Below are 25,950 nucleotides of genomic sequence, written 5' to 3' on the forward strand. Positions count from 1 at the left end.
AGCTGACCAGACGAAGGTCTCTCCATGAATCACTGCTGATCCTAGTGTTGGCTTTTCCTGCTTCAGCCTCCTGACCGCGGCTGGAGGGAGACACCGGCACCCGGTCGGAGACGATAAAGTAACTCTCTGCGGAGCCCCGTCACTTCACAAGACATGGAAAACCTCTGTTGGTCTGGAGGAGCTGCAGCAGTTATTTCTGCACAACGTCCACTCGACATTCACTAGATATTCTCAGAGCTAAACTAACTCTTCTGCAGTGTGTAGTGTGCGCGCATGCACGTGAAGTGGTGCGAACTGAGTGAAGGCAGGCAGGCAGGCAGAGGAGCAGAATACAGCAGAGACTCCGGCCCTGGAGACCAAAGCTACGGTCTCCCCCGCGTCCTCCGACCGCGGCCAACACTGTTTTGCAAGACTGGCTTCACTAGATAGAGCTTTGCGGTTTTGGTGCTTCCGTGTAGTTTGTGTTGGAGTCTTGTCTGAACAGCGTAGCCACACATGAGCACGCATGGGACACCAACCCGGGGGATTTATACGCGTAAGAAGTTACAAACAGTCCCTTTAATAATTATAATAAGAATCACAATAGAAATACAAATATGGCACATTAAAAAAGAAAACATTAAAGGGTAACTATATTAAAGGTTTTCTAGTGTGCTGCATGGTTTGAATGTACTGTTGCATTTAATTTATTAACATTTTAAATATACGTTTTTCTGTTAGAATTTGGTTATCTGTTATATAATAAAATGTACTTTTGTGGACATGAATTTATAAAAAAATTAAAAAATAAATATTTTTTTATCCATCCATCCATCTTCAACCGCTTATCCGGGATCGGGTCGCGGGGGCAACAGCTCCAGCAGGGGACCCCAAACTTCCCTTTCCCGGGCCACATTAACCAGCTCTGACTGGGGGATCCCGAGGCGTTCCCAGGCCAGAGTAGAGATATAATCTCTCCACCTAGTCCTGGGTCTTCCCCGTGGTCTCCTCCCAGCTGGTCGTGCCTGGAACACCTCCCAAGGGAGGCGCCCAGGAGGCATCCGTGCTAGATGCCCGAACCACCTCAACTGGCTCCTTTCGACGCAAAGGAGCAAGGACTCTACTCCGAGTCCCTCACGGATGACTGAGCTTCTTACCCTATCTCTAAGGGAGACGCCAGCCACCCTCCTGAGGAAACCCATTTCGGCCGCTTGCACCCGCGCAATTGCACCCACACAATTTTTGTTTTTATGGCAAACTTCATAAAAAAATCTACAGAAATGTTACAACAATATGAACATCTATCCCCACACATGATGAATGGGTTGTTTTGATGTTTTGATGGCCCCCTGCTGGTCATCCGCGTTACTGCACCACCGACGTTACTACCCGGTGTGACGTATGTTCCTGTGACGCGCAGAGATTTTAAACTATCGTCCTTCTCAGTGATGGCGGCTTCGCTTCGTTCTCCTCCTGCAAGCTGTAATAACAAATGGTACTACTCCCGGCAGCAGATCGACAACAGCCCATCACGTCGAGCTGGACTTGATCCGGACAAGGAGCTGTCCTACAGACAACAGGCGGCCAACCTGCTGCAGGACATGGGACAGCGGCTCAACGTGTATCTTTTGTCGAGGAGACGACATTAGCTTGTTGTGGCTAGCGAGGTTAGCTTCTCCGAGGAGCCGGTGAGGCGCACAGCACGGCCGGTGCTTTGTTATTGTGCTCAGTTAGAAGGCTTTTTGTTTGTTTGTATGTCTCCCATCTGTTTCACGCGGTGGTTCGTGATTTAAATCCGTTAACGGGAGCTTTATAGCGTTACTCCGGAGCGGCGTATCGGGCTAACCCGGGAGCACGAAGGCCTGGTGTGGTGCTCGGGCCTAGGTTAGCATGTTAGCATTAGCTTCGCCTCTCACTGTGAGTGTTGGTGGAGAAACTGTGTAGCTTTACTGGAGTTACTATGTTTAGAAACATTGTGTTTGTAGTATGTTTTAAGTATTTAAACGTTTTATCTTTAGAGTCAACCCTTTTATGTGTTAAAATAACTGCTTCCGGTTAGCATGTGAAGCTATCTGTTGCTCTGCCCCTGATGTGATAGTGAGAGTTGGAAGTCATTAGCTTAATCAATACTTTTATGTAGGAATTAGAGCTGTGTTTCTAAATGCATGGGCAGTATTGGCTCCTGTGTAACACAGAGGGTTTGTTTTACTCCTCTTTGCTAAACTTACTGTTCTCTGCTTTTTCAAATCTGCATGAAGTCCACTCATCAAGTCTTCATCCAGCAACTACTCAGAAGTAATTCAATCAAACATACATGTGTTAGTTTTATCATGGTTTGGAAAACAAACATTTAGGAAAAAGCTTTCAATTATTTAATGAGCTTCAAAGTCAGTGGTTAATGTAAATTGGATAGAAAAAAACATTTCATCCAAACCTCCTATTTATTATTTACTGGAGCATCATTTTCTCAGTCCTGGGAGGCCTTCAAGCATGTTATTTTCATTTCTGTTACTTTTATGTAGGAATTAGAGGTGTGTTTCTAAATACATGGGCAGTATTCGCTCCTGTGTAACACAGAGGTTTTGTTTTACTCCTCTTTGCTAAACTTACTGTTCACTGCTTTTTCAAATCTGCAATGAAGTCCACTCATTAAGTCTTCTGCCAGCAACTAGTCAAAGAGCTCCTGCAGCTGCTTCACAGTAACAGCTTTCCACCTGTTTAGGGGGGATAATTAGTTATCCATGTCTCGGGTGATTCCTTAATTTTAAATCAAAAAGGTGCATTAAATCACCCACAATTCCCCAAATCAAACAGAAAATGTGAGCAAGTTGAAGCAATGAATGTATTGACTGTGAAGCGTGAACGTTCAACATCTTTGCTTGATAAGAGTAGTCTTAAATCTAGATTCAGACATTTTGGTTCATTACTTTGAATATACTATTACAGTTATGACTAAGATGAGCAGATCAGATATCAGTGAGGTTCTTACTTGTTGGATAGAGATATGAAACCAAATAACTCTATCAACTCCTACAGTATGCAGGACTAAAAAGTATCTAAAATATTCTCTCATTATAATCAGTGCAACAAGAAAAATTCAAATTTTAGACCGTGGAAATAGAAAAATGTGTAATACATTCCTTCAAAAGCTAATGTTTTATCTTTAGAGTCGACCCTTTTATGTGTAAAAAAAATTGATTCCGGTTAGCATCTGAAGATAGCTGGGTTTCTGTTGCTCTGCCAATGATGTGATATTGAGCTTTATGTCATTAGCTTAATTAAAACTCAATTATGTTATTTCGCATATAGATCAATGACCCCAGTCATATACATTGTTGTGGTGTGTTAGTACGGTTTGCTACATTGTCCTTAACTGTCCCTCATCAGGTCCCAACTTACTATTAATACAGCCATTGTGTACATGCATCGATTCTACATGGTCCAGTCATTCACCAGATTTCACAGAAATGTAAGTATCGCTTGTGCACCTGAAGTCCCAGATACTGCTGTCCGTACTTTAATTCAATCATCTCATGAATTAATTTTGTTTTTTCCCTCAACAGGTTATTTCTCCTGCCGCACTCTTCCTTGCTGCAAAGGTCGAAGAGCAGCCCCGAAAGCTGGAGCACGTTATCAAGGTGGCCCATGCATGCCTCAATCCTCAGGATCCTTCACCAGATGTACGCAGTGATGTAAGTGTTGGGATGCGGTCAAAATCGCCTGCAATTGTGCTCTGTCTCCTCCCGAGCTTAGCTGATCGGGTACAGATTTCATCTCCATAATACTACGGCTTAAAGGGAGTGTATTATTTCATCAGTTGAATTTGTGAAGATTGATAATGTTTTGATAATTTTACTGATTATTTTGTGTTTCTTCAGAAGCAACAATTTGGCTGTAAACATTACTTTGTGGCAGCACTTTGGATTTAAATTAAGAGAGGGACTCCTTTTAAGCTACAAAATTGCTTGAATTTTTTATGCTCATCGTTTTGTTCTTAGAATTGATGTTTTCTAATAGCAGCTTGGATGCTGATGCTCTTATATGGAATGTATTTTGGCAATAAGTTAACAGCTGTTTGAGTTTCTGTTCTGTATTCTTGCTTTTTGCATTGCATTTAAACTGGGTACAATTATTTCATGAGGTGTTTTGTTTTGAGCTTCCTCAGGTTAGGGGTGGACGATCTGACGATTTTACATTGTGATCAATCTTGAAGGCATCCACAGTCTGCTTTTCAGGCGTATCATAGAGATCGCGGTATTTAATGGCTTCTTACTTCTGTTTTCAAACTTCACATAACCTCATTGACTCGCTGATCAGCGCTAACAAACTACTAGAGTGATATAGCCAACTAGATGGGCTATGCTTATTGGATGTGGCTCTTCCTTGGGTGATGTATTGTAAACAATGCAACATGAGTTATAGCTGGAGGCATGGCGGATAAGGAGCTTGTGCCAAAAAAACCTCAACATCAATTGTATGGGAAAGGTTTCGATATGCAGTGTCAGATATTTCCCAAGCCAAAGTTATTTGTAAACTTTGTCGAGCACTGGTTGGGCTCTTCTGGAGGTAATACAACAAACATATTAGACAGTGCTTGATTCAGGGAGGCACAGCCTCACTCGTCCGCATCCTACAAGACAAAACAAAACACTTATCACTGACTGAAGCATTTTAGCAGGCAAAAAACACAACCAAAGCAGCAAAAGATAGAAAGCGGTAACTGAGATCGTCACATTGTATTTAGCGAAGGATATGCTGCCATTCAAAGTTGTTGACAATATGGAATTTAAAACGCTGGTGAAAAGTTTAGCTCAGCAGCATGAGCTGCCAAGCCGCAAATATTTTTTCCAGTACCGCCATCCAATATTGTGTTATTTTGAAGATTTATTTGCCAGTGTGAGATTTACAGAATTTGAAAAGGGCAATTTTGTGTTGTTTACATCTTACTAATTATTGTTTGGTGTTAACGTTTTGCTACTTTTTCTATCTGAGTTGTGAGTACTTAAAGTGTTTTGTGATTATCTTTTGACTTTTGTTTACAAATTCAAATTAATCTCAGGTTTTAATCCCCATTTTGAAACTCGTGTAGTATCTTTAATGCAATGGTTCAAATGGAGATTGTGACATTGATTTTTTGGCCAGATCGCCCACCCCTACCTTGTTGTTTTCTCTTGATACATGGGTCAAGAGAGCAAAAGACAAAATGCATCCTGGTGTCTGTGTGTGTATGATTTTCAGTCACCCAGTTAATGTGATGTTTAGCAGTTGTAAACCAAAAACATCTGTACTCACTGTATAGCTTTTAATAATCTCAGTACTTGTCTGTGAGGCTTCATCAGCTCTACATGACAGGTGGGTTCAATGTGTTTGACAACGGATAGAGGCCTCCCAGTGAGTAACTTGCCTGTCCTCTCAACCTCAGGCCTACCTGCAACAAGCCCAAGACCTGGTCATTCTTGAGAGCATAATACTCCAGACCTTGGGTAAGTTGGGAAGGAAGAACTGAGCCCCTTGATTTCCCTCCAGAAACATGTGATTATAAAAATAGTGCTAACCTGTTTTAATTTTGTCCACAGAAAGCCCATAAGCACAGGAAAGAGACATTCACGCTTCATATTAGCAGCACTGTTGCATTACAATGCTTCCGCTTTTGTTTCTATTATGTCCATAACTTTTTACATTTCCCTCTTTTTTTCCCTTGTCTACATATTTTTAAGCCATTTGTTTGAGGACTATGTGACGAATCGCTGCATCATGAACAATGGCTTTTTAGTATGTTCACTACAGCCGACTTAAATCCTTTCCCACGTTTTCAAGCTTGTAGGAAGAAGATAACTTTTTTTACGTTTTAAACAAGATTCAGTGTTATGCAACAAAGCAAGAGTTGGGAAACGACTCAAAATTGTACCGGCATGCCTTTTAATGTTTCACATTCATGTGTTTTCACGTCGTCTAGGATGTTATTGGAAGCCCCCATGCAAAGCGATTATCCACGTTATTTTCTGCAACACTTAGTTTGATATAACTATATTTATTTTCTGGTTTTCAGGGACTTGAATGAAATCTATGCGGTGCATTAATGTTAGTTTGACTTCTGCATTTCATTTATCGAGGCTTGTCTCTTTTTGTCCCTTTTTTTATTACAGCTTTTGAAATCACCATTGACCATCCACATACTCATGTTGTCAAGTGCACTCAGCTTGTCAGAGGTGAGCATCGACTCTTCAATTTAGCGACATTCTGTTTGTATATTTCAGCCCGATAGGAAGTTTGCATGTTAAATTGTTAACTCGCAGGTTTTAAAGTGTGTTTGTTTGCTCTATTGTTGTTCCAGCGAGTAAGGATCTGGCTCAAACGTCATACTTCATGGCCACTAACAGGTATATTCACAGTTCACTGTAAAACATAAGCTTCTGTAATTTTTTCATAGTCAAATGGCGCAGCATGTTTTTATATCTTTTGTGTTTGTGTATAATCCTCTAACTCAATATGTCTGCTCTCTCTTCTCTCCTGCTGTTTCTGTTTTTTATTGCCTTCTGGGATGTATCCTGCCACATAGTCTGCACTTGACCACGTTCTGCCTGCAGTATAGTCCGCCGGTTGTGGCCTGTGTGTGCATCCATCTCGCCTGCAAATGGTCCAACTGGGAGATCCCCGTGTCTACAGACGGCAAACACTGGTGGGAATATGTTGATCCCACGGTTACCCTCGAGCTGCTGGATGGTAAGTGCTGTAAATGACCAGTTCATTCCAAGTACAAGCAGGAAAAATGTGTCTGAAAAGTCATATATCAGTTACTTAATCTGAAGCTATTTAAATTTCTCCAGCTGATCTGGTCTCCACTTCTTCATAACTTCTTTCAGAGCTCACTCACGAGTTCCTGCAGATTCTGGAGAAAACACCCAGCCGGTTGAAACGGATTCGCAACTGGAAGGTACAGACTTTTTTTTTACGGAGTACAGACAAGACATCCTGCGTTGCATTGACATATGTTCTTGACTGACTTTACTGTGATTTTCTGTTTTCTTGGCTCCCAGGCTGGAGGTCAGACACCAAAAGCCAAGCCAAAAGTCCAGGAGGAGGGTGACCAGAGGGACACCATGATGAGCATGATCTCCATGGCCTCATCAGAGAGCACTGTGGCAGGCTTGATGAGCCTCTCAGCTCCACCTTCCGCCTCCTCTTCCTCATCCGCTGGTGACAAGGACAGGGGTGAAGCTGGAAGTGCTGCGACTTGGAGTGGAAAAAGTCAAGCTGGATCTGAGCAGCAGCAGGCCAACAACGAGGTTCACGCCCCAGCTAAGGTGTCTTTGAGTGAGTACCGGGCCAAGAACGCCGACGTCCTGGCTGCCCAGAAGAGGAAGCTGGAGAACATGAAGGCCAGCGTGAAGCGGGACTATGCCAACGCTGCCCAGGCTCTCGGTCAGCAGCAGAGGAAGGAGAAGCAGCAGCATCACCACCAGCAGTCCAGCTCCTCCTCCTCTGACATGTCCAACCCGTCGCCCATTATTCTGAAAATCCCCCTAGAGAAGGAGAGGCACGAGAGGACCTCCCTCAAAATGCGCTTCCCCCTTGCTGGGGGAGGCACCGGGCAAAGCGGCAGCGCCCGAGGTCAGGAACAGGACATCAAAGTCAGAATACGAGTGCCTGAGAAGCAAAGGGGGAGTTCTGGAGAGGAGGGCAAGAGCAGGGACAAGCACAGGGAACGGTCTAACCATCACCACCATCATCACCACCACCACCACTCCTCTACCGGTGCCTCACTCTCCTCTTCACACAAACATTCATCTAGTTCTAGCGGGGCTGTCGCAGGGAGCAAAAAAGTTCCCAGCGACTCCTCTAGAACGAGCTCTTCGTCCTCTTCCGCATCACGTAAGAGGACGCACTCCCAAGATCCCACAGCAGGTACTCACCCTTCCACTAAAGTCAGCAAGTCCTCTAGGAACCCATACCAGCTACCGTCCCTGTCTTCCTCCTCTGGGCAAACTCTGGGCCACGGCCCTGACATTCTCCCCGCGCTGGGCCACCCCCACCACCAAGGGAGCTATCCACACTCCAAAGGCGATAAGACAGACACTAATGGGCACGGTGCAGCAGGCGGAGCGCAGTCGAACGAGTACCAGGACACTTTTGAAATGCTAAACTCTCTTCTGAGCGCACAGGGGGTCCAGCCGTCCCAGCCGTCCATGTTTGACTACAGATCCCAGTATGGGGAATACCGGTACAGTGGTGGCTCCAGAGGGAGCAACCCCAGACCCCCACCCCTCCCTTCAGAACCACCTCCCCCACTGCCGCCGTTACCCAAATGAGTTCCTGATCAGGAGACGTATTATGTACATTGTACTTGACATCAAAAACATCCATCTTGTTACATAAAGTATTGTATGTTTTTTTTTTTGTTTTTTTTTTAACTCACCCAGCATTTTTTATAGGTTTCAGTGTGACAGCAGTGAAATGTACTGGTGAGATAAATGAGTGTTTTTGTTTTTACACTTGTGGGGCAATAATGAGGCTTTAAAAGCTTAAAAAATGTGAGAAAAAAAATACAGAAAAGTGTAGATAATATTTTTTGCTCTTCTGTTTAACTCAAATGAAATGTGATGATGGGACCTGGTATTTTTAGTATCACTGTTTTGGAGGAAGTCTTGAAATCATGAGGAAACTAAACGATTTCCATCACATACCTGTTAGGTCTTCTTTCCGATTGTCTTTTTATAATGTTTTTATAGTATGTTATTTATTAATTGAATGCTTTTTAAAAAAAACATAGCCCCCCTTTACTACCTTTTTTAAGGTTTCCCCTCTTTGTTCTTTTTTTAGGCAGGGGGATATTTCTTCATCAAGACTGTACAGGCTAGTTTGAGAGTGCATGTCTCCAAAGCCATCTTTTCAATATATTTGTCTTTTTTTTTTTTTATCTTCCTCTTCTTTCTTTTTTTCAAACAGCCATAACCTTAAAAAAAGGTGATTGCCCACCCCTGGTGTTTATTTTATTTCCTTCATTATTTGGAAAACCTGTACAAAGACTGTAAAATGTTTAAAACAAACATGAAATATTTTTTACATTTTGTTATGAAAAATTGCAAAAAAAGATGTAAATTAAGGAAGCTTGTACTTTTTTTGTTTTTAGATTTTGAGTGTTGCAGTCATTGTTTTAAATGGTTGTAAAATATTCATATTCAGTTCTCTAATGATTACACTAATGGACAGAGTTCATACCAAGGATATGGTTTTATCAAAGGGTTCAAAGAGTTCAAACATATCGACACGGTATGGTCACAATGAAGGAATTCCCAACAAAAAAATCCCTCTAGAGAAGAAATGTGAGTTTTTAATCCTGTCGTGTAATTTGTCAATTGTTCATCAGTTTCCTCTGGAGGGCAAGTCTTTATGGTGATAATAACAGCTAAATGTAAAGACAGAAATGGGCAGAATATATGGATATACAACGTTTTAAATGATGTTGACAGCAGCGCCCTGAAACTGTGCCGAAGGAAAAAAATAGTTTTCTGCTGGTGTTCGCTTTGTGGTGACCATATCGAGCACAATCCTCAATAAAAGTATTCACAATACTCTGTATCAAAGACTAATGAAACGCCATCTGTCTGTCTTTTATGGTTGTCTTTCGTTTATGCATTTCCCGCTGGGAATGTTTTTAAAATGTGTAAACTCCAGTGCACGCCTGTCAATTCATGCTGGTCTGATTTAATCATGTTAAAGCTGTCTTTTGACTTCATACCTTCAACCTAAAATAGCGGATATTCAGCTTCAGATTGTTGTTTAAAATCCATCCACAAGCCATGATTCATCAAAAATGTCTGCACGTGTTCTTTAGTTGTGTACATGATACATGGCAAGCAGGTTATTGACATACCTCCACTACAAGGTCATGAGCATGAAGTATAATACTCTAATTAATTTGAATTAATGATGAATTTGTATTGAAAAATAATGGAAGAGGTGCCACTAGTTGGCAAGAGAATTGGGTATCATCTGTACATTTAATCCATACTAAGCTTTATGTGGTTTTAATTGTAAAGTATTACTGCTCTTTACCTGCTTTCTTTTATCAGTTTGTAATCAAAAACATTTGATTAGGCAATTCACAGTAATGCAGTACAACAAATCATCATTGTAAAATATTTTGTTCCCGTGATTATATGGAAGATAAGCTGAAAAGAGTACAGCTCTTTGCTCAGGCAGCAGAGGTTTTATTGGTTATTCAACTCTTGGTTGTAACAGGGAAACAGTAAATGCACTGAATATTTATCTCAGTAGGTTTGCCTACAATGCAATTGACAACGTGTTACATGTATAATGGTTAGGCTATTAGAATAGATGTCCAATATATTGCCATTTTTGAAAATTGTTTTATTTGATCTGGACAAATCTTCCAATTTAAGTATTAACTTTATGCTGTGCTGTGAGAAAGTCACAAAAAAGGACACACATTTTAAAATAAAACCCATATCTGAGGAAAAATGGAAGACACTCATGCAACCACACAATGCAAAATCACATAGCTACAATAAGTTTCATGTTTTTTCATGTCTTGGTGTTTTTAGTGACACTCGGGTCTGGAAATGAAACGTTTTGGGATTTTATTTGTTTTCAGTTAAAATGTTATATGTGAACACTGTTCTTTTTGATATAATGTGGTTGCTTTATTCTCAATTAAAGTCAATAAATATTTTAAGAAAACGCCCGCTGCCCGCATTACATGTTTTTAGAAAACTTCACTGCTGCAGTATTCGTATCGTAAATTCGTGAGCCTGGTTTGATAGCTCGGGGCTCTTTTTCTATCCATAGGCAATCATTGGAGGGAGGAGAGGAGATAGAGGAGGAGCCCAGTTGGTGTTGAGGCAGCATGGCCCATGCCCCGCCAGTTGAGGAGTTTTTTTTTCTTTTGCTGTTTTTCTTTATATATATTTATATATATATATATTTATTTTATTTTTATTTTTTTGCTCTTTTCCTTTTCTTTCTTTTCCTCATAACAAAATAAATAAAATGAAATATGGATAAAACAAAATGGAGAGAAAAAAATAAAAAATTAAATTAAATTAAATAAATAAAAAATATAAAAATTAAAAAATGAAGAAATAAAGAAAACTTAAAAAAGGACAACATAACTGCTGCAGTATTGTGGGTGGAAGAGAAATGTATACTGTTGATGCCACTTTGATTGGCAGGTTTTCTTTTTTCACATATATAGATATATATATATTTCCCTTTTTTTTCTTTTCTTCCTTTTCCTCATAACAAAATAAAATAAAATGAAATATGGATAAAACAAAATGGAGAAAAAATAAATTAAAGACAGAATAAAATAAATAAACAAACGAAGAAAGAAAACTTAAAAAAAAAAAAAAGGCCAACATAACTGCTGCAGTATTGTGGGTGGAAGAGAAATTTATACTGTTGATGCCACTTTGATTGGCAGGTAGCTCGACCAATGAAATGCCTTGATCTCTGACCAATCAGCGCTGTGAGTGGGCGGGCTCAGCTGGGCTCTGCAGCAGCGGCTTTGGCAGTTATTATTGGGGGAATGCAGGAAAACCGTCGTAGTGTGCCTCGGAAGATAAACCAGGTCGGACCGCTGTGAGCAAGGTAAGCAGTTATAAACGAAAAACACGGATATGTTCATATACCGGCACCGAGGCATGTCGATGATATCGAGAAAGACCACCGTCTGTTGCCGTCGTTCAGCTAAACTCGCTTCTTTAGCCGCGAATTGTGAAAAGTAGCCGTTGGCTAACGTTAGCAACTGCTAACAAAGATGGCGAGTCACTAACTGAAAAAGTGACGCAGTAAAGAGAGGCGGGGCTAAAGAGAGGCGGGCTGAAGCCAAGGCCTATGGAAAGGAGGCTGGGTCACTCGTCATCAACGCGTCATATCTCTTGGGGGGTATTGCACATGCGCAGTAAAATCTGGCCTGCACTCGTCGAAATTGTATATTTATAATACCGCAAAAGTTCCTTCTAACAAATAAGGTAAAAGAGGTGTCATTTATCCACAGATTCTATCCAGTGAAACATTTCTTATAAAAGTTAAAGAGTGACATATATGTAAATTGTTCCTTCTGTGAATCACATCCTGAAACTTGCTCTCATTTATTCTGGTCCTGTAAATATACATGTGAATTGTGGAAAGATGTCAATAATTTTATACTTGTTAACATTTTCTCAGATTTTGCACTGTACTATAGAAATATTATATTTAGGTTGCTATGATTACAGTGACAAAGACAGTAATACATTTTCTTATTCATTTAATTTTAATTCTCGCGGAGTTCCACATTCACAAGTTTACCCCCAAAAAAGCCTAATTTCTTTGTATTTATGAAAGAAATTGATCTATATCTGTCAACAATTTCTTCCTCACATAAAAAAAAGCAATCAAAACAATGAATGTATGCAAAATCTTTAAAGATTTTAAGTGAAGTTATTGTCATACTCTCGCGTAGTCTTTTTTTATTATCTACTTATTTATTTATTTTTATTGTGTTTTTTTTAATTTGTTGTTGGTTTTGTGTCATTTCTGTTGTCCTTTTATGTTTGTCACAGTAAATGTTTTTAATGTTTTCTGCTGTTACCATGTATACTGTAATTTAAAAAAAAAAAAAGACCGCAGCTTGAGTTACACTGCGCATGCGCAGCACCTCACTCAAAAGACCCGTGTCCCATCCTCCTTCCATAGGCCTTGGCTAAAGCTCGGCGTGCTTTGGTGGCGCCTGGTTAGAAATGTACTACTTCTACTACTGCTTTTAAAGTCTAATTTAATATTGTGTGTTTTATATCTTTTTTTTATGATGTCCTTGTTTTACGATCTTTTTTATCTATGTAAAGTGTCTTTGAGTTGAGTTGCGTGAATACAATTTATTATTATTATTACTAAATTTAAACCTACAATAATCATGAGTTTATTCTTTACGTTAGCAGGGCTTTAGTTGTTTTGGTATTAATGACCGTTATGTATGTTAATAATTTACTTAGTGTAATAACGTTATCTGACCTGCCACCGCCTTCTGTAACCATGAACAATAACATTTGTAATTCAAATTGGATTGACTTTTGTTGACGCGGTTTCTATTGATGTTAAGTCATATAATAGCAGTTTAGTTCTGTTTGCATCCTGCGTGTATATACTACCTAACGTTAATGTTATACTTTTAACGTCTTTGACCTTTGGACCCAATTTGTGATTAAAGGGCTAAATAAGCCATGTAGATCTCTCAAACGTGGGCATTTAAATTCCACTAGACCGTGACACCTGCTCAAAGCCTCATGTGTAATTTCCACAATTTAAAGAAGAAATAACCATTTTCCACCCCCTTCTTCAAACTGTTTTTCTTTTTGCACAGACACAGGGTTTGTGTCTGAAAACAGCTATGTGTGCCTCTGTGCTTTGGGTAACCACACCAGAAGGGGTCCATTCAGAATCATCTGCAATGACATGTATTTATTTTATTTGTAATATGTAGTTGGTGTATCCTCTAGCCTTCATATTACTCGATTAATCCTTTTGTCTATATAAAATGAAATGATGAAATGAGATATTTTGTCTGACTAGTAGTACTAAACCTAAAATGTTCAGTTTAACATCATTAGCTAATTTCACAAGTGCCAAAGATTAGCAAACAGTCCTCACATATGAGTAACTGAAATGTAGGAATATTATATAATAATATAGCTCTAGCCTCCATATTTCATGTCTCGATTAATCTTTTTGCTTATAAAATGACAGAAGATATCCAATGATATTTGTAAAAGTCTTTGTTTTGTTCGACCGATATAACAACACCCAAAAATATTCTGTTTCCTGTCAGACAAGACAGAGAAAAACAGCAAATCCTCACATTTGAGAAGCCAGAATAAGAGTGTTTTCTATTTTTTCTTAAAATGAAACAAATGATTAACCCACTATCAAAATAGTTAATTGCATTGTTGGTCTCTCAGTCGATTTAATCAATCAACGGACCATTTGTTTCAACTATTTATTTTTGCAGACTTGCTATGAACAGGATACGAATCCACGTTTTGCCTTCGAGCCGGAACAGGGTGACCCAGACGCCTCGTCCTCAGGAGCCCCAGGCCTGCTCCTTCACCCAGCGACCATGCTCTCAGCCCCGCCTGGACGGCCTGGAGTTCTGCATCAAACACATACTGGAGGATAAAAATGCCCCGTACAAACAGTGCAGCTATGTCTCTGCCAAGAACGGCAAGCGCTGCCCCAATGCTGCGCCAAAAGTCGAGAGGAAAGATGGGTGGGTAAAAAGTCAAAATTTCATCTGATTTTAACAAGTGAGAAACAAGTTACACCTCAGCTTTATTATTAACTGTAAGTCTCAGTATGGAAGACACAGACATTAGACACCTAATAACAAATTCTAGCAGCTTTCTGACATTTCTTTTCCAATGTTTGTTCTTTAGGGTGACGTTCTGTGCAGAGCATGCTCGCAGGAATGCCATGGCCCTCCGAGCTCAGATGAAAAAAGCGTCTGCCGGTCCATCCCCAGAGTCACTGTTGTCTCAGCTTAGTGGATACAACCGTGCAGAGACACACAGCATTGATGGAGGCCGCTCTGAAGCTAGCCGTATTCTAGGTAAATGATCTTGTTCAGACATTGTCAATTGTAGACCCAAGTTAATCTCACATGCAAAAAAGTGCTCGAAAGTTCAAATCAGTGTGATGAAGGTGCTCTTTGGTGGGGTATGCAAAGGTTAAAAAAAGGGGAGTCCAAGGCACGCTTCTGGCAAAAAATATAAACAACCCACGTGTAGTGGCACAAACAGCCTTCTTCAGGGTGTAACCCTCAGCACACAGCTTTCCCTTTTTCAGAACATTCAGAGTGGTGATCGACTAAAATTATTACTGCATAGGGGAAACTTTTTACATCCACCAAATGAAGGCCACAAACATATCCAGGACTAAATGAAGAAATTGATTTTAGTCCATTTTTATAGTGGCTCTTATGCATGTGGCTGGTACTGTATAAATGGTTATATATTATTACTTATTTACTTTTTTTCTGTCTTATCTGTATATTTATGTTTTCTTATTTTATTTTCATTATTTTCTCTGCTTTCTTGACATCCTGTAGAGCCATCTAGTGATCACATTTTGCACTTGTCACCTGAGAGTTTATTGGCCTCTTGCTCAGGTGTTTGCACCTAATCTCATGTGCTTTGACATTTCTTCTGTTATGTTAGAGGTAAATCAATGAGGTCAGTCGTCTTGCAGTTTATATTAACCTGCGTGAATATGATTTTAATGTTTAACTACATCTTCTCTGGACAGACGAGGACAGTCTGAGTGAGGAGGAGCCGGGTCCCTTGGTACTAGACCAGACATGGAGAGGAGACCCTGACAGCGAGGCTGACAGCGCTGACAGTGATCACGAGGATCCTCTAAAGTAAGTAAAAGTATCTTACCATGTCTCAAGTTTTTCATCTAAACTTGCATAGTCATTTAATTGGATTTATATTGTCGTGTGAATGTTATTTTTTGGATGATGGCTCAGACGTTAATTTACTGCCTTAAGCATTAGCTGTGATCCAATTCATACTACAAACTAATTCTGAGCAGGTTTGCGAGTATGTAGCGTGTTAACACCGGAGTGGTGACAAAATTAATTTCAGTCAAAAGTCAATATGCAAACTAAAGAAAAACACAGGATTTTTGAGTGTGCTACAGATGTCCAGTAGTATAGTCCCACAATACAATGAAACTGCAAAAAAAATATTAACACCGCTGCAGAAAGATCTTGGAAAACAAAAAGATGACGCTCAATATCTGTAGAGCACTTACTTTGATCTTAAATGGTGGATGCGCAGGCCGCGGGTTTCCACTCGGTGCTACCACAGATCCTGTATTATTAAATGAATGAAGATATTTACATTTAATCCTTTATTTTTAAATTAACAAACTAACTGAGGTTCTCTGCTTATTGAGCCATCTTCACCTTGGCCTCGATCAAGACTAGCAGCTTGAGGTAGCTGCTGGTTTCAAAGAGAGCCTACATAAACTCCTTCCTGTGGTCTGTTGATTTTTCCCAGAGTTACAAAGGGGCTAATCATTTCAGTTGGAAGGTACAAAATCCTTTCCCAACCTGCCTTAATTTTAAACACAAATCATTGAGGGTAGACTCAAGCACTTACTATGATCTTAAATGGTGGATGGCTGTGTGGATGGCCTGGCCGGTCGAGCTTTCGCTGCGGGGGCGCAGGTTTCAACTCGGCGCTGCTGCGCCACGCACACTGGCCGTGACTGCTCCGTCCTCCGTACCCCGATTGCCTCATTAACGTTATGGTTCCCTTATAGCATTGGGTTTAAATCTGAAATATTGCCAAATAGGCGCTTTTGCTTTTCGCTTTGACATCAAATCCTCCGCCATCCCGTCTTGTCTGTCAACTCTCTCTCGTCCTGTGTGAAATATGACTCCTGCTACTCTGTGCTAAGACTCCGCACGGAGCAGACACTTTCACTTTGTAGCGTCCGACTGTGTAGGCCTATTGATAATATGGCGCTGATATGTGGAAATGAACTAAATGGGTTTTATTTCTATGAAAGAAAAACAAAAATCAGAACGACTGTGGGGGCGGTGGGCAAGTAATGTACCCGGTGCATGCCAAAACACTGTAACACTGACTACCGCGGCAAGCCTAGTAGTCAGAGTGGTTGCAGCTAGTTTAAAGAATACAGCGATGACATGGCCCTTTCACAGTGAATGCATTTGTTTATTTTTTTCTTTGTAAATCGTAGACATGCAGGGGTGTACACAGCAGAGGAGGTGGCACTCATCACTCGAGAAAAACTCATCAGACTCCAGTCCCTCTACATCGACCAGTTTAAACGCCTGCAGCACCTGCTTAAGGAGAAAAAGCGCAGATACCTGCACAACCGCAAAGTGGAGCATGAAACTCTAGGTAAATATACGACTAACTGGTTACTAACTACAGATGTTTTGCATTGTTTGCGTACCTGTTCAATAGTTCTTTGTAGGAAGTCACCCCACACCTTTGATGTTTGCGACTTCACAGCCCTGAGCGTTATCTGTATTTGTTTGTTGATCTCAGGAAGCAGTCTGCTGACAGGGCCTGAAGGTCTGTCCATGAAGGAGAGGGAAAACCTGAAGAAGCTCAAAGCTCTGCGCCGATACCGTCGTCGGTACGGTGTGGAAGCCTTGCTGCACCAACAACTAAGAGAGAGGAGGCAGGCTGTGACAGACGGAGCTCCTCAGGTGTGACCCCATCACAGTAGAAAGTAGTAAAAGGGTCCGTTCACCAAACCACAAAAACTGTCTCACTTACTCGTAGTGGTATCTAGCTATGAAAATAGTTTCAAGTTTGTCTGTTCAGGTTTCAAGATATCCATGTCTGAAACTTCTGCAGCCATTCCAGTGTGCATCTGGGAAGGGAATTATGTTTGTTAGGGATGAGCTAGTACACCATCATCTGTATCTGTTCAACCAAATAAATCATCTGTATCTGTATCCATACTTGGAATGGGCAGGGTTTTCCCCTCATCCCTCTGTGTATGTGAGTGTAGACAGAACGTTTGCAGGCCTCTCCCTCTAAACGGCGGCATTTTGAGGCTGTCTCCATGGATTATGCACCGCCTCTTCCACAGTGCCCAGTCCAGTGGCGAGCCTGTGTGTAATGCAGCCTCTGAGGTTTCCGCTCAGCCCTTTCAGACGGAACAATCGGATCTCAATGTGGACAACAAAATATTAACACCGCTGCAGAAAGATCTTGGAAAACAAAAAGATGATGCTCAATATCTGTAGAGCACTTACTTTGATCTTAAATGGTGGATGCGCAGGCCGCAGGTTTCCACTCGGTACTACCACAGATCCTGTATTAATTGAATGAAGATATTTACATTTAATCCTTTATTTTTAAATTAACAAACTAACTGAGGTTCTCTGCTTATTGAGCCATCTTCACCTTGGCCTCGATCAAGACTAGCAGCTTGAGGTAGCTGCTGGTTTCAAAGAGAGCCTACATAAACTCCTTCCTGTGGTCTGTTGATTTTTCCCAGAGTTACAAAGGGGCTAATCATTTCAGTTGGAAGGTACAAAATCCTTTCCCAACCTGCCTTAATTTTAAACCCAAATCATTGAGGGTAGACTCAAGCACTTACTATGATCTTAAATGGTGGATGGCTGTGTGTCTGGCCTCTCCGGTCGAGCTTCCGCTGCGGGGGCGCAGGTTTCAACTCGGCGCTGCTGCGCCACGCACACTGGCCGTGACTGCTCCGTCCTCCGTACCCCGATTGCCTCATTAACGTTATGGTTCCCTTATAGCATTGGGTTTAAATCTGAAATATTGTCAAATAGGCACTTTTGCTTTTCGCTGTGAAATCAAATCCTCCGCCATCTCGTCTTGTCTGTCAACTCTCTCTTCCTTTGTGAAATATGACTCCTGTTACTCTGTGCTGAGACTCCGCACGGAGCAGACACTTTCACTTTGTAGCGCTCGACTGTGTAGGCCTATTGATAATATGGTGCTGATATGTGGAAATGAACTAAATGTGTTTTATTTCTATGAAAAAAAAAGAAAAGGAGAACGACTGTGGGGGCGGTGGGCAATTAATGTAACCGGTGTATGCCAAAACACTGTAACACTGACTACCGCGGCAAGCCTAGTAGTGGCCACTGGAGATGCATATAAATACCAGGTGTAAATGTTATCAGGTTAAATCATATCTAGATACAATCTGGATACGAGATGCATTTTAATGCAGGGTGTAAAGGGTGTTAGAGTGGCTGCCCGTGACAGTGGTCTGTGTGTGTGTGTGGTGCAGAGCTGCAGGGAGCTCTCTGTAGGGGAGGAAGCAAGTTTGGATATTGACACATTTTAATTTTATACTATACGCGTGTTCGTAAAAGGTACATTATTCGAATCAGATACTCGTTTCACCTATCACCTAGTATTCGGCTCAACGCTAATGTTTGTTGTAGAATGGTATCAACATCACATGTCATTTCTCCCATTAGGGAAGTTGAAGAATATACTCTATACTCATTTGGCAATATATGACTCATATTCTGTGTTGCACTACCGGACTAGAGATGTATTTGATAGTTAATATCTGATGACCTGACAATCATGTAAAAGTTTTGACGTGAACTATAAAAGTGACCGCTTGAGCTCTCGTCAGGGGCCGCTGTTTGCCTACCACTTAATCTCCATGTATTTACCATATTTACAAAGACACTCTTTGTGGAAAGAGAGGATGCTGTAGGCTTTTAATGTATTCTTTTTCAACGCTGTGAGTACTACAAACAAAATGCTATTATTCACTTCCACTGTATTGCGGTGAAAGCAGAAATCTGCATAGCTAGATAACACCAGAAGGGATATTTTTGGGTAATCTGGTGAACTGGCCCTTTATAAAGTGAACTGACCCCATAAAATCCAGCGTTCTGGAGCACAGAACCAAAACATCAGGATGCTAAGTGTAAAAGGATGTTCCTGATGTTTTGTTTGACTTAACATGACCTTTTTTTGATTTCAAAAAGAGAATGCGTCCCGTTTTAAAATGTCGATGTGGGCTTTATGCTTTAAATGTAGCGGGGCAGTCATGTCCTCTATTATGTTGATTACTACAGTGAATAGGGGAGAAAATGAATACTTTTGAGTTTGAGCTTATGCTCAACATATTTGAATGCAGCAGAATGGAATTTCTCTTCATTTTTATAGGCTTTTTCCTCTGACAATTTTGTGGCACCCAGGACTGATAATGTGTTTAAGGATGATTATAGTTATAAAGGAAATACTGTTTAGGTTCTTTTTTGACCTTATCTAACGCTTCTTTCCTCTGTTGTAGCCACACACAAGAACAGCGCACGAGAAGTGCATCTCGTTTGTGGAGGGAATCCGGTGTACCAACCCCTGCCTGCCCATGACCCGGCACTGTGTCTCACGTATCCTAAATGATGTTTTCAGCATGTGTTTGACCACAATAGTGTGGTCTGTTTACATATAAGAAACCACAAATCCTGTATTAATTGAATGAAGATATTTACATTTAAACCTTTATTTTTAAATTGACAAACTAACTGAGGTTCTCTGCTTATTGAGCCATCTTCACCATGGCCTCGATCAAGACCAGCAGCTTGAGGTAGCTGCTGGTTTCAAAGGGAGCCTACATAAACTCCTTCCTGTGGTCTGTTGATTTTTCCCAGAGTTACAAAGGGGCTAATCATTTCAGTTGGAAGGTACAAAATCCTTTCCCAACCTGCCTTAATTTTAAACCCAAATCATTGAGGGTAGACTCAAGCTTTTTATATTTTTCAACAGGATTTACATAGTAGTTTTGTCTATCAGCTAACGACAACAATAGTTTTATTGCAAGTACTTTTCTTTGTGTACTTCTAATTGTCATTTTAGTTGGATGGTGATTAAGCATTGTCCTGACACCAGTGTTGCATTGTGAACTGTACAAACCCTGCAAAGTGTTAATGCTCAGACAAAATCACAAAACCACTCAGGCATATCAATAATACAGTCGGGCCTTTTGCAACTTCACAACAAGTATCTTTATGTTGAGAAATAATTACAAGAAGATTTTTAAGATGGGAGCAGGTTTCTTTATTTCTTGAAGTCATGTTTGTGTATTGACATCATGTGTCATTGTCCTTGACAACCAGACCCTCAGACATCTTCCAAGACAGCAATCAGGTGCTTTTCAAAATGTGTCCAGGCTCGAAAGATGTCCCATGTGAACGCACTGTGCACATGGGTCAGTCTGACGATCCTCGCTGCCCGCTTCACCTCAACCTGCCTCCCCCCATGTACCAGCCCGAGCAAGAGCCTCCGCCACAGGAGCAGATCACCACAGCAAGCAGAGACATGTATCTGAGCGCAGCAGAGCTTCAGCCCACAGAGAGCCTTCCCCTAGAGTTCAGTGATGTACGTAGAAATGATGTTCCCCTATCACTGTCCTCTGATGTATATGCATCATATTAAAAATGTCATGTTCAGCACTTATGGTTAGGTAATATTGCTAGTGTTTTAGGGTGCTTTCACAACTACTTTAACTTTGCTGGTGCGGTTCAAACAAACTGGTGCGTTTCCCTGTGTGGTCCACTCTGGTTCGAGTTGGTGAACTTTCACATTGGTGCGATTTCTTTTAAGACAGGAAAAATTTCAAGCGAACCAAAATGCATTGCTAAAAGCCACATGAGAACGTTTACTCATTGGTTGGATGCGTCTTGGGCGGGAGCGAGAAAGTAAATGGGGGGGGGGGATCTATCCATCTATCAAATATCAAGAACAGGTCAGACCTCGACATGCTACAGGACCTGTTTAGCTCAAACTTGCAGAGTATGCCTTGTAGTTGAGTAAGATCACGTTCCCGCCACAAAAGAACCGCTCCATTTGTTTGACCAAATTGAGGCCGCTTCTAAAGGGCCTCGATGAGGTTGCTTTGATCCGCACCGAGCACTATTATTGTGCTCAAATCTGCCCAAATGAAATGATCAAAGGGGGAGTCTGATTACACCGAACTAAACAACGCAGGTTTGAAAACACCCTAATGCCGGAATTGCACCAAGCAGTGGCGAAGTGCGGCCTGCGGCGAGCTGCGGCTGTTTGATTCTGCAGCGAAGTGCGTCCAAACTAAAAGATAGGGATAGCTTAACTTTTGGCGGTGAATTGTGGCACAGAATACCCGAAGCCAATCAGTTAACTCCTGTAACACGACCAATGTTACAAGAATTTCGTCCTGCCTGAAACACATGGACACGCCTCACGTCCGCAGAGAAAAAATTTAATGCAAGCCGCACTTGGCTGTTGCTTGGTGTGTTTCCAGCATAACTCCGGTCCGCTGTGTGATAGTGGATGTGATTTTTAGCATGAATTGAAAAGTTAAACCATTAAATTCATAATTCTTCAAATGATTATAAATTGTCGCGTGATCTATATATTTATATTTTACCAATATCCTTCAGTAATCATGGTAGCACGAGAGTACAGGGCTGATGATGCAGGACAATGGTTACAAAAACTGTCCATTAACTGTCAGTCAATATCACTTCAGCTCTTGGTTCGTTTGTAAAATGTCAGTGTGAACACAAACCAAACCAGAACCAAAAAAGGCAAAAATATATCACTTTTTTGCTTGATCCGGACCAAATGAACCGAACTATATGTGAAAGCACCCTTGAAATACTACGACCGGCATCTTTAGAAGAAGCAAAGGGCAAGTGACTTGTGTTTTTAGGTGTAGTGACTGTTTGCAACTCTTAACAAGCCACTGCGGGGCTGCTACTGTGAGATTTAGTTGTGACGTCATGATGATCAAAAGTTGATTTATTTCACAGACGTTTGCAGCTCACCATTTTGGTGTTTCAGTATTGTACAATGTTCTATGAAAAGTATAAACACAAAATTGGACATACGCAAAGGCTGCATCACGAGCTCTGTCAAAAACTGGATGCTTCTCCCACATGCAAGGCAGCAACACCTGAAGCTGATTGCCTTACCGTCTGGTGGTCAGAGGTGTAAACATAAATAAAACAAATAAATATATAACTTAAAATGGCTCCTACAAGTTATATGTTGAGATTTAGATTTCATCCTGTTATACAGGACCTGGATGTGGAAGGGGACGGTATGCAGGGTCCTCCGTCCCCCCTACAGTTTGACACGGCCCTGGCCCTGGAGGACCAGACCATCAGAGCCATCGCTGAGGGCCCGATGGACATCCTGACTGGAGAAGACCCAGACCAGGTTGACCTGGACGCCTCGGGACAGGAGCTCTCAGAAAGAGATGTGGATGCCATCATGCATGACCAGGTTAACTCTCACTCAGGGGCATCTTTAAGATCTTGAATCTTTCCTTTGAATGATGGCACCCATACACTGTTCATTGTATGTAATGTATGGGTCTAATAAAATCTTGGGTCACAATCTGTGTCAGTAAAACATCAATTTTAAGGCGTGTCAGATTGTTGATGGTTGACTGGTAAATCGTAAAAAAGATGTGACTTGAAGGATCGCTTCACATTTTTGTTACATTTTCTGTTTTAAAACAACATGCACAGTACATTGAAGCAATGTTTTTTTTCTTGCTACAACAATTCCTCCTGTTCATACTGACGTTAAGACATCCTTTCCTAACGTGCTGACAGTGTAAATTATAGGGAACAAAATCCACAGTTCTTTTATCTGAAGTTAACATGAGACTTTAGAAGTCTGCGTTCATCAAATCAAGTTGATATATTCCAAACTCAAACTTTTTAGTACAAAAGTCCCAACATGTGTTACTCTCCCTCGACAGGAGCTCAGCAAGGAAACGGTGTCCAGGGAAACGTAAACAAAGACTTTCATACTAAAAAGATACATACACACATATTAACTTCAGATAAACTTTGGAAAATACTTTTTGCACAGAATCAGGACTGTGGATTTTGTCCCCCACCTCGTACATTGGGAGCATTTTAGGAAGGCATCTCTTCGACCAGTATGATCCATAGACTGTATATAAAGATATATTTATATATAGTCTACGGTATGAACATGAGATGATTTTTGCAAACAAAAGCTCTTCCAATGTTCATATCACACCTGACGATAGTTCTCAGACAGTTTAGGAAAAATTGAGAACCTATTGGTTGATGACATCTCTCTGCAATGTTTTGAAAATGTATCAAAACTATAAACCAGCTTTGGCCGTAGGACATAAAAAAAGGAGAGAGTGAAGCCGGTAAAAGACGGAAATATGGATTGAGGTAGTTTGATGTAGATGTTTTTTTATTGGGGTTTCCTTTTTGCTCAGAGGTTTAAGGTGCTGACTGAACTGCAACATTCACAGTTCAAGTCTGACTGATTACCTTTTGATGCATGTCATTCCCCATTTCTCTCTCTTGCCACTCATTTTCTGTCATCTCTCTACGGTTGTCTAAAAATACACAAAATGACATTAAACATTTATATTAATGTTTAATTGTATTCATCCCCAAAAAACATGGAACTTACAGTGCTCCCATCTCCCATCCCCAACCAATGCTGATTGACCAAAACATGGGAAATAGATACCCATAAAATTAAACCACAGGTAAAAAAAATTACTATATTATATAATAATACTATTGAAAACTGTTAAATAGAACCGTCTAAACAACAACATAAAAGTAGATTAAAATCATTTAAAATCAGTTTACATGCTACTTAGAAATTTCCGGTCGTGCTGTTAAGAGAATAACGTTGAATGTGTGTGAGACAGCTGGTCCTACTGGGAATTAAAACGTTCCTTCAGTTCTCTATCCTCAGAACCAACCGTCAAAGTGTCTTCACCACAATAACAGAACTAAAATTTACTGAACAAAAAAAGTTTTCATGTAGAAATCTGCTGTGTTTTCATTAATTTATTGATTGACTGATTTTTCCTCACAGCCACACTGGGAGGGAGCCTTGATCAGTCATTAGAGATACTGTTAATAAGTTCACAGTATAACAGATTGGGATTTGTGTGATTTAATTGCACCAGAAGGAGGAAAAATAGACCATTTAACCCGACGGTGCGGTGAACAAGACTATCCACACTGTCCACATGCAGCGGATGTCCTTCATCCTCCAAAATCTGACTGAACATCTAATAAACTGTAGAGAGTCTGGGGTCTTGTCTCTTGTTGAAGCAGATTGGTTGGTTTGTAGACTTTGGTTGTAGCAGCAGTCACATTGTGGGATTTTGGCCCTAAATCTCCTTCATTTTTAGAATTTTGAGGCAGCCTGTCTTGAGCCAGGTTTCTATCCAAATATAGGGCAAATTTTCAGAAAACTAGCTAAACAAAAATGCAAATTTGTACACATTTCCATCCACTACTGTTCTTTGAATATTAAGATGGTGGGGAAGAAATGTAGAAAACATGATGTCAATATTGCATTTCTGTTTGTTTCATGTATTAATTTGATATTAAATTGAATTCAGGTGGTTTTATGCGCAAATTGAAAATGCACATAAAAACAGGTGGATGGAAACATACTTACAAAAACAAGCCACTGAAGCAAGTCAACAGAGAAAGCAATAACTTTACATTCTCTTAATGCATCTCAGACACAACATAAAGGAATTTCAGCCATGACATGAATGCAAATAATCAAAGCATTTTTTGGCTGAAAATTACACCTTATTTTAGCCAAAACAATAGAGCAGTAAATGTACTACTGTCCTCCTAACTTCCTGTTCTTCCAACTAGGTGGTGTCAGAGGATGTGGGAGATGAAGAAGAAGAAGAAGCCACTGATAATTCACTCCAAGACTCTGCTGCAGTTGACACTCCTAGATAAACAACCTCTGCAGCATCACATAAACAACATGTTTCACTCCCACAAAGACCTTTACAGCCCATTTCAATAGATTATTAGACTATACATTCAATTTGTACATATGTTCGTCATGTGGGTGTATTTTTTTAGTTTTTTTCTTGGTTAAATTGCCTTAAAATTGTACCGAATCAGTTTGTCTGTTTAATTAAAAGGAGGACACTCATCTTTCATCCACAAATAAACAATTTTATGATATATTTTGTTGAACTTAATGATGTCAGATAGTATTTAAAGGTCCCATATCATGCTCATTTTCAGGATCATACTTGTATTTTGTGTTTCTACTAGAACATGTTTACATGCTGTAATGTTTTAAAAAAAAACTTTATTTCCTCGTATTCTCTGTCTAAATCTACCTGTATTTACCCTCTGTCTGAAACGCTCCGTTTTAGTGCATGTCAATTGCGTCGCTAGGCAACAGTTTGGGTCCATGTTTACTTCCTGTCAGCTGATGTCATTCACATACACTGCAACAGGAAATAAACTAGGACACATTCAGAATGTTTACGTTTAATACCGTGTAATGGTCTAAATATTGTAGATTTGTGACATCACAAATGGACAGAAATCCTAACGGCTTGTTTCAAACGCACAATTTCTGAATACGGGCTGTGTGTATTTCTCCGTATATTGAG

The 25,950-nt window shown here is 40.5% G+C and overlaps 2 protein-coding genes and 3 non-coding genes across 7 annotated transcripts; all 5 read left to right on the forward strand.

Annotated features, from left to right (window-relative positions):
- Positions 1-1,391: 1,391 nt before the first annotated feature.
- ccnt1 (cyclin T1) lies at positions 1,392-10,680 on the forward strand. Of its 2 annotated transcripts, none has more exons than XM_074643363.1 (9): positions 1,392-1,600; positions 3,367-3,448; positions 3,543-3,671; positions 5,402-5,462; positions 6,126-6,188; positions 6,314-6,359; positions 6,539-6,702; positions 6,843-6,913; positions 7,017-10,680. In XM_074643363.1, exons 1-9 carry the CDS (start codon positions 1,428-1,430, stop codon positions 8,286-8,288), a joined length of 2,061 nt encoding a protein of 686 aa, XP_074499464.1. In that variant the 5' UTR covers positions 1,392-1,427; the 3' UTR covers positions 8,289-10,680. The 2 variants fall into 2 exon arrangements, with proteins under 2 accessions (XP_074499464.1, XP_074499463.1); XM_074643362.1 differs by having other exon boundaries at positions 6,126-6,187; positions 6,304-6,359.
- A 750-nt stretch (positions 10,681-11,430) lies between these two features.
- Positions 11,431-25,510, forward strand: kansl2 (KAT8 regulatory NSL complex subunit 2). 2 transcript variants are annotated; one of them, XM_074643376.1, is made up of 10 exons: positions 11,431-11,589; positions 13,988-14,245; positions 14,412-14,584; positions 15,280-15,394; positions 16,744-16,907; positions 17,058-17,221; positions 19,813-19,909; positions 20,644-20,897; positions 22,578-22,784; positions 25,187-25,510. In XM_074643376.1, exons 2-10 carry the CDS (start codon positions 13,995-13,997, stop codon positions 25,274-25,276), a joined length of 1,515 nt encoding a protein of 504 aa, XP_074499477.1. In that variant the 5' UTR covers positions 11,431-11,589; positions 13,988-13,994; the 3' UTR covers positions 25,277-25,510. The 2 variants fall into 2 exon arrangements, with proteins under 2 accessions (XP_074499477.1, XP_074499478.1); XM_074643377.1 differs by lacking the exon at positions 11,431-11,589 and adding an exon at positions 11,952-11,972.
- On the forward strand, positions 15,945-16,078 carry LOC141773351 (small nucleolar RNA SNORA2/SNORA34 family). The gene has a single exon (XR_012595101.1). It is a non-coding gene; the product is annotated as a small nucleolar RNA SNORA2/SNORA34 family (small nucleolar RNA).
- On the forward strand, positions 17,929-18,062 carry LOC141773352 (small nucleolar RNA SNORA2/SNORA34 family). The gene has a single exon (XR_012595102.1). It is a non-coding gene; the product is annotated as a small nucleolar RNA SNORA2/SNORA34 family (small nucleolar RNA).
- LOC141773354 (small nucleolar RNA SNORA2/SNORA34 family) lies at positions 20,078-20,211 on the forward strand. The gene has a single exon (XR_012595104.1). It is a non-coding gene; the product is annotated as a small nucleolar RNA SNORA2/SNORA34 family (small nucleolar RNA).
- Positions 25,511-25,950: the final 440 nt, after the last annotated feature.

This window comes from Sebastes fasciatus, chromosome 8 (genome assembly GCF_043250625.1).
Source record: "Sebastes fasciatus isolate fSebFas1 chromosome 8, fSebFas1.pri, whole genome shotgun sequence".
In the NCBI taxonomy this organism is placed as follows: domain Eukaryota; kingdom Metazoa; phylum Chordata; class Actinopteri; order Perciformes; family Sebastidae; genus Sebastes; species Sebastes fasciatus.

Coding starts and splice junctions, on each gene's coding strand:
- kansl2 (XM_074643376.1), top strand. CDS start 13,995: ATGAACAGGATACGAATCCACGTTTTGCCTTCGAGCCGGAACAGGGTG. Junction 17,222..19,812: donor TGACAGACGGAGCTCCTCAG/GTGTGACCCCAT, acceptor CCTCTGTTGTAG/CCACACACAAGAACAGCGCA. Junction 20,898..22,577: donor TTCCCCTAGAGTTCAGTGAT/GTACGTAGAAAT, acceptor CCTGTTATACAG/GACCTGGATGTGGAAGGGGA.
- ccnt1 (XM_074643362.1), top strand. CDS start 1,428: ATGGCGGCTTCGCTTCGTTCTCCTCCTGCAAGCTGTAATAACAAATGG. Junction 1,601..3,366: donor ATGGGACAGCGGCTCAACGT/GTATCTTTTGTC, acceptor GTCCCTCATCAG/GTCCCAACTTACTATTAATA. Junction 6,188..6,303: donor AGTGCACTCAGCTTGTCAGA/GGTGAGCATCGA, acceptor GTTTGCTCTATT/GTTGTTCCAGCGAGTAAGGA.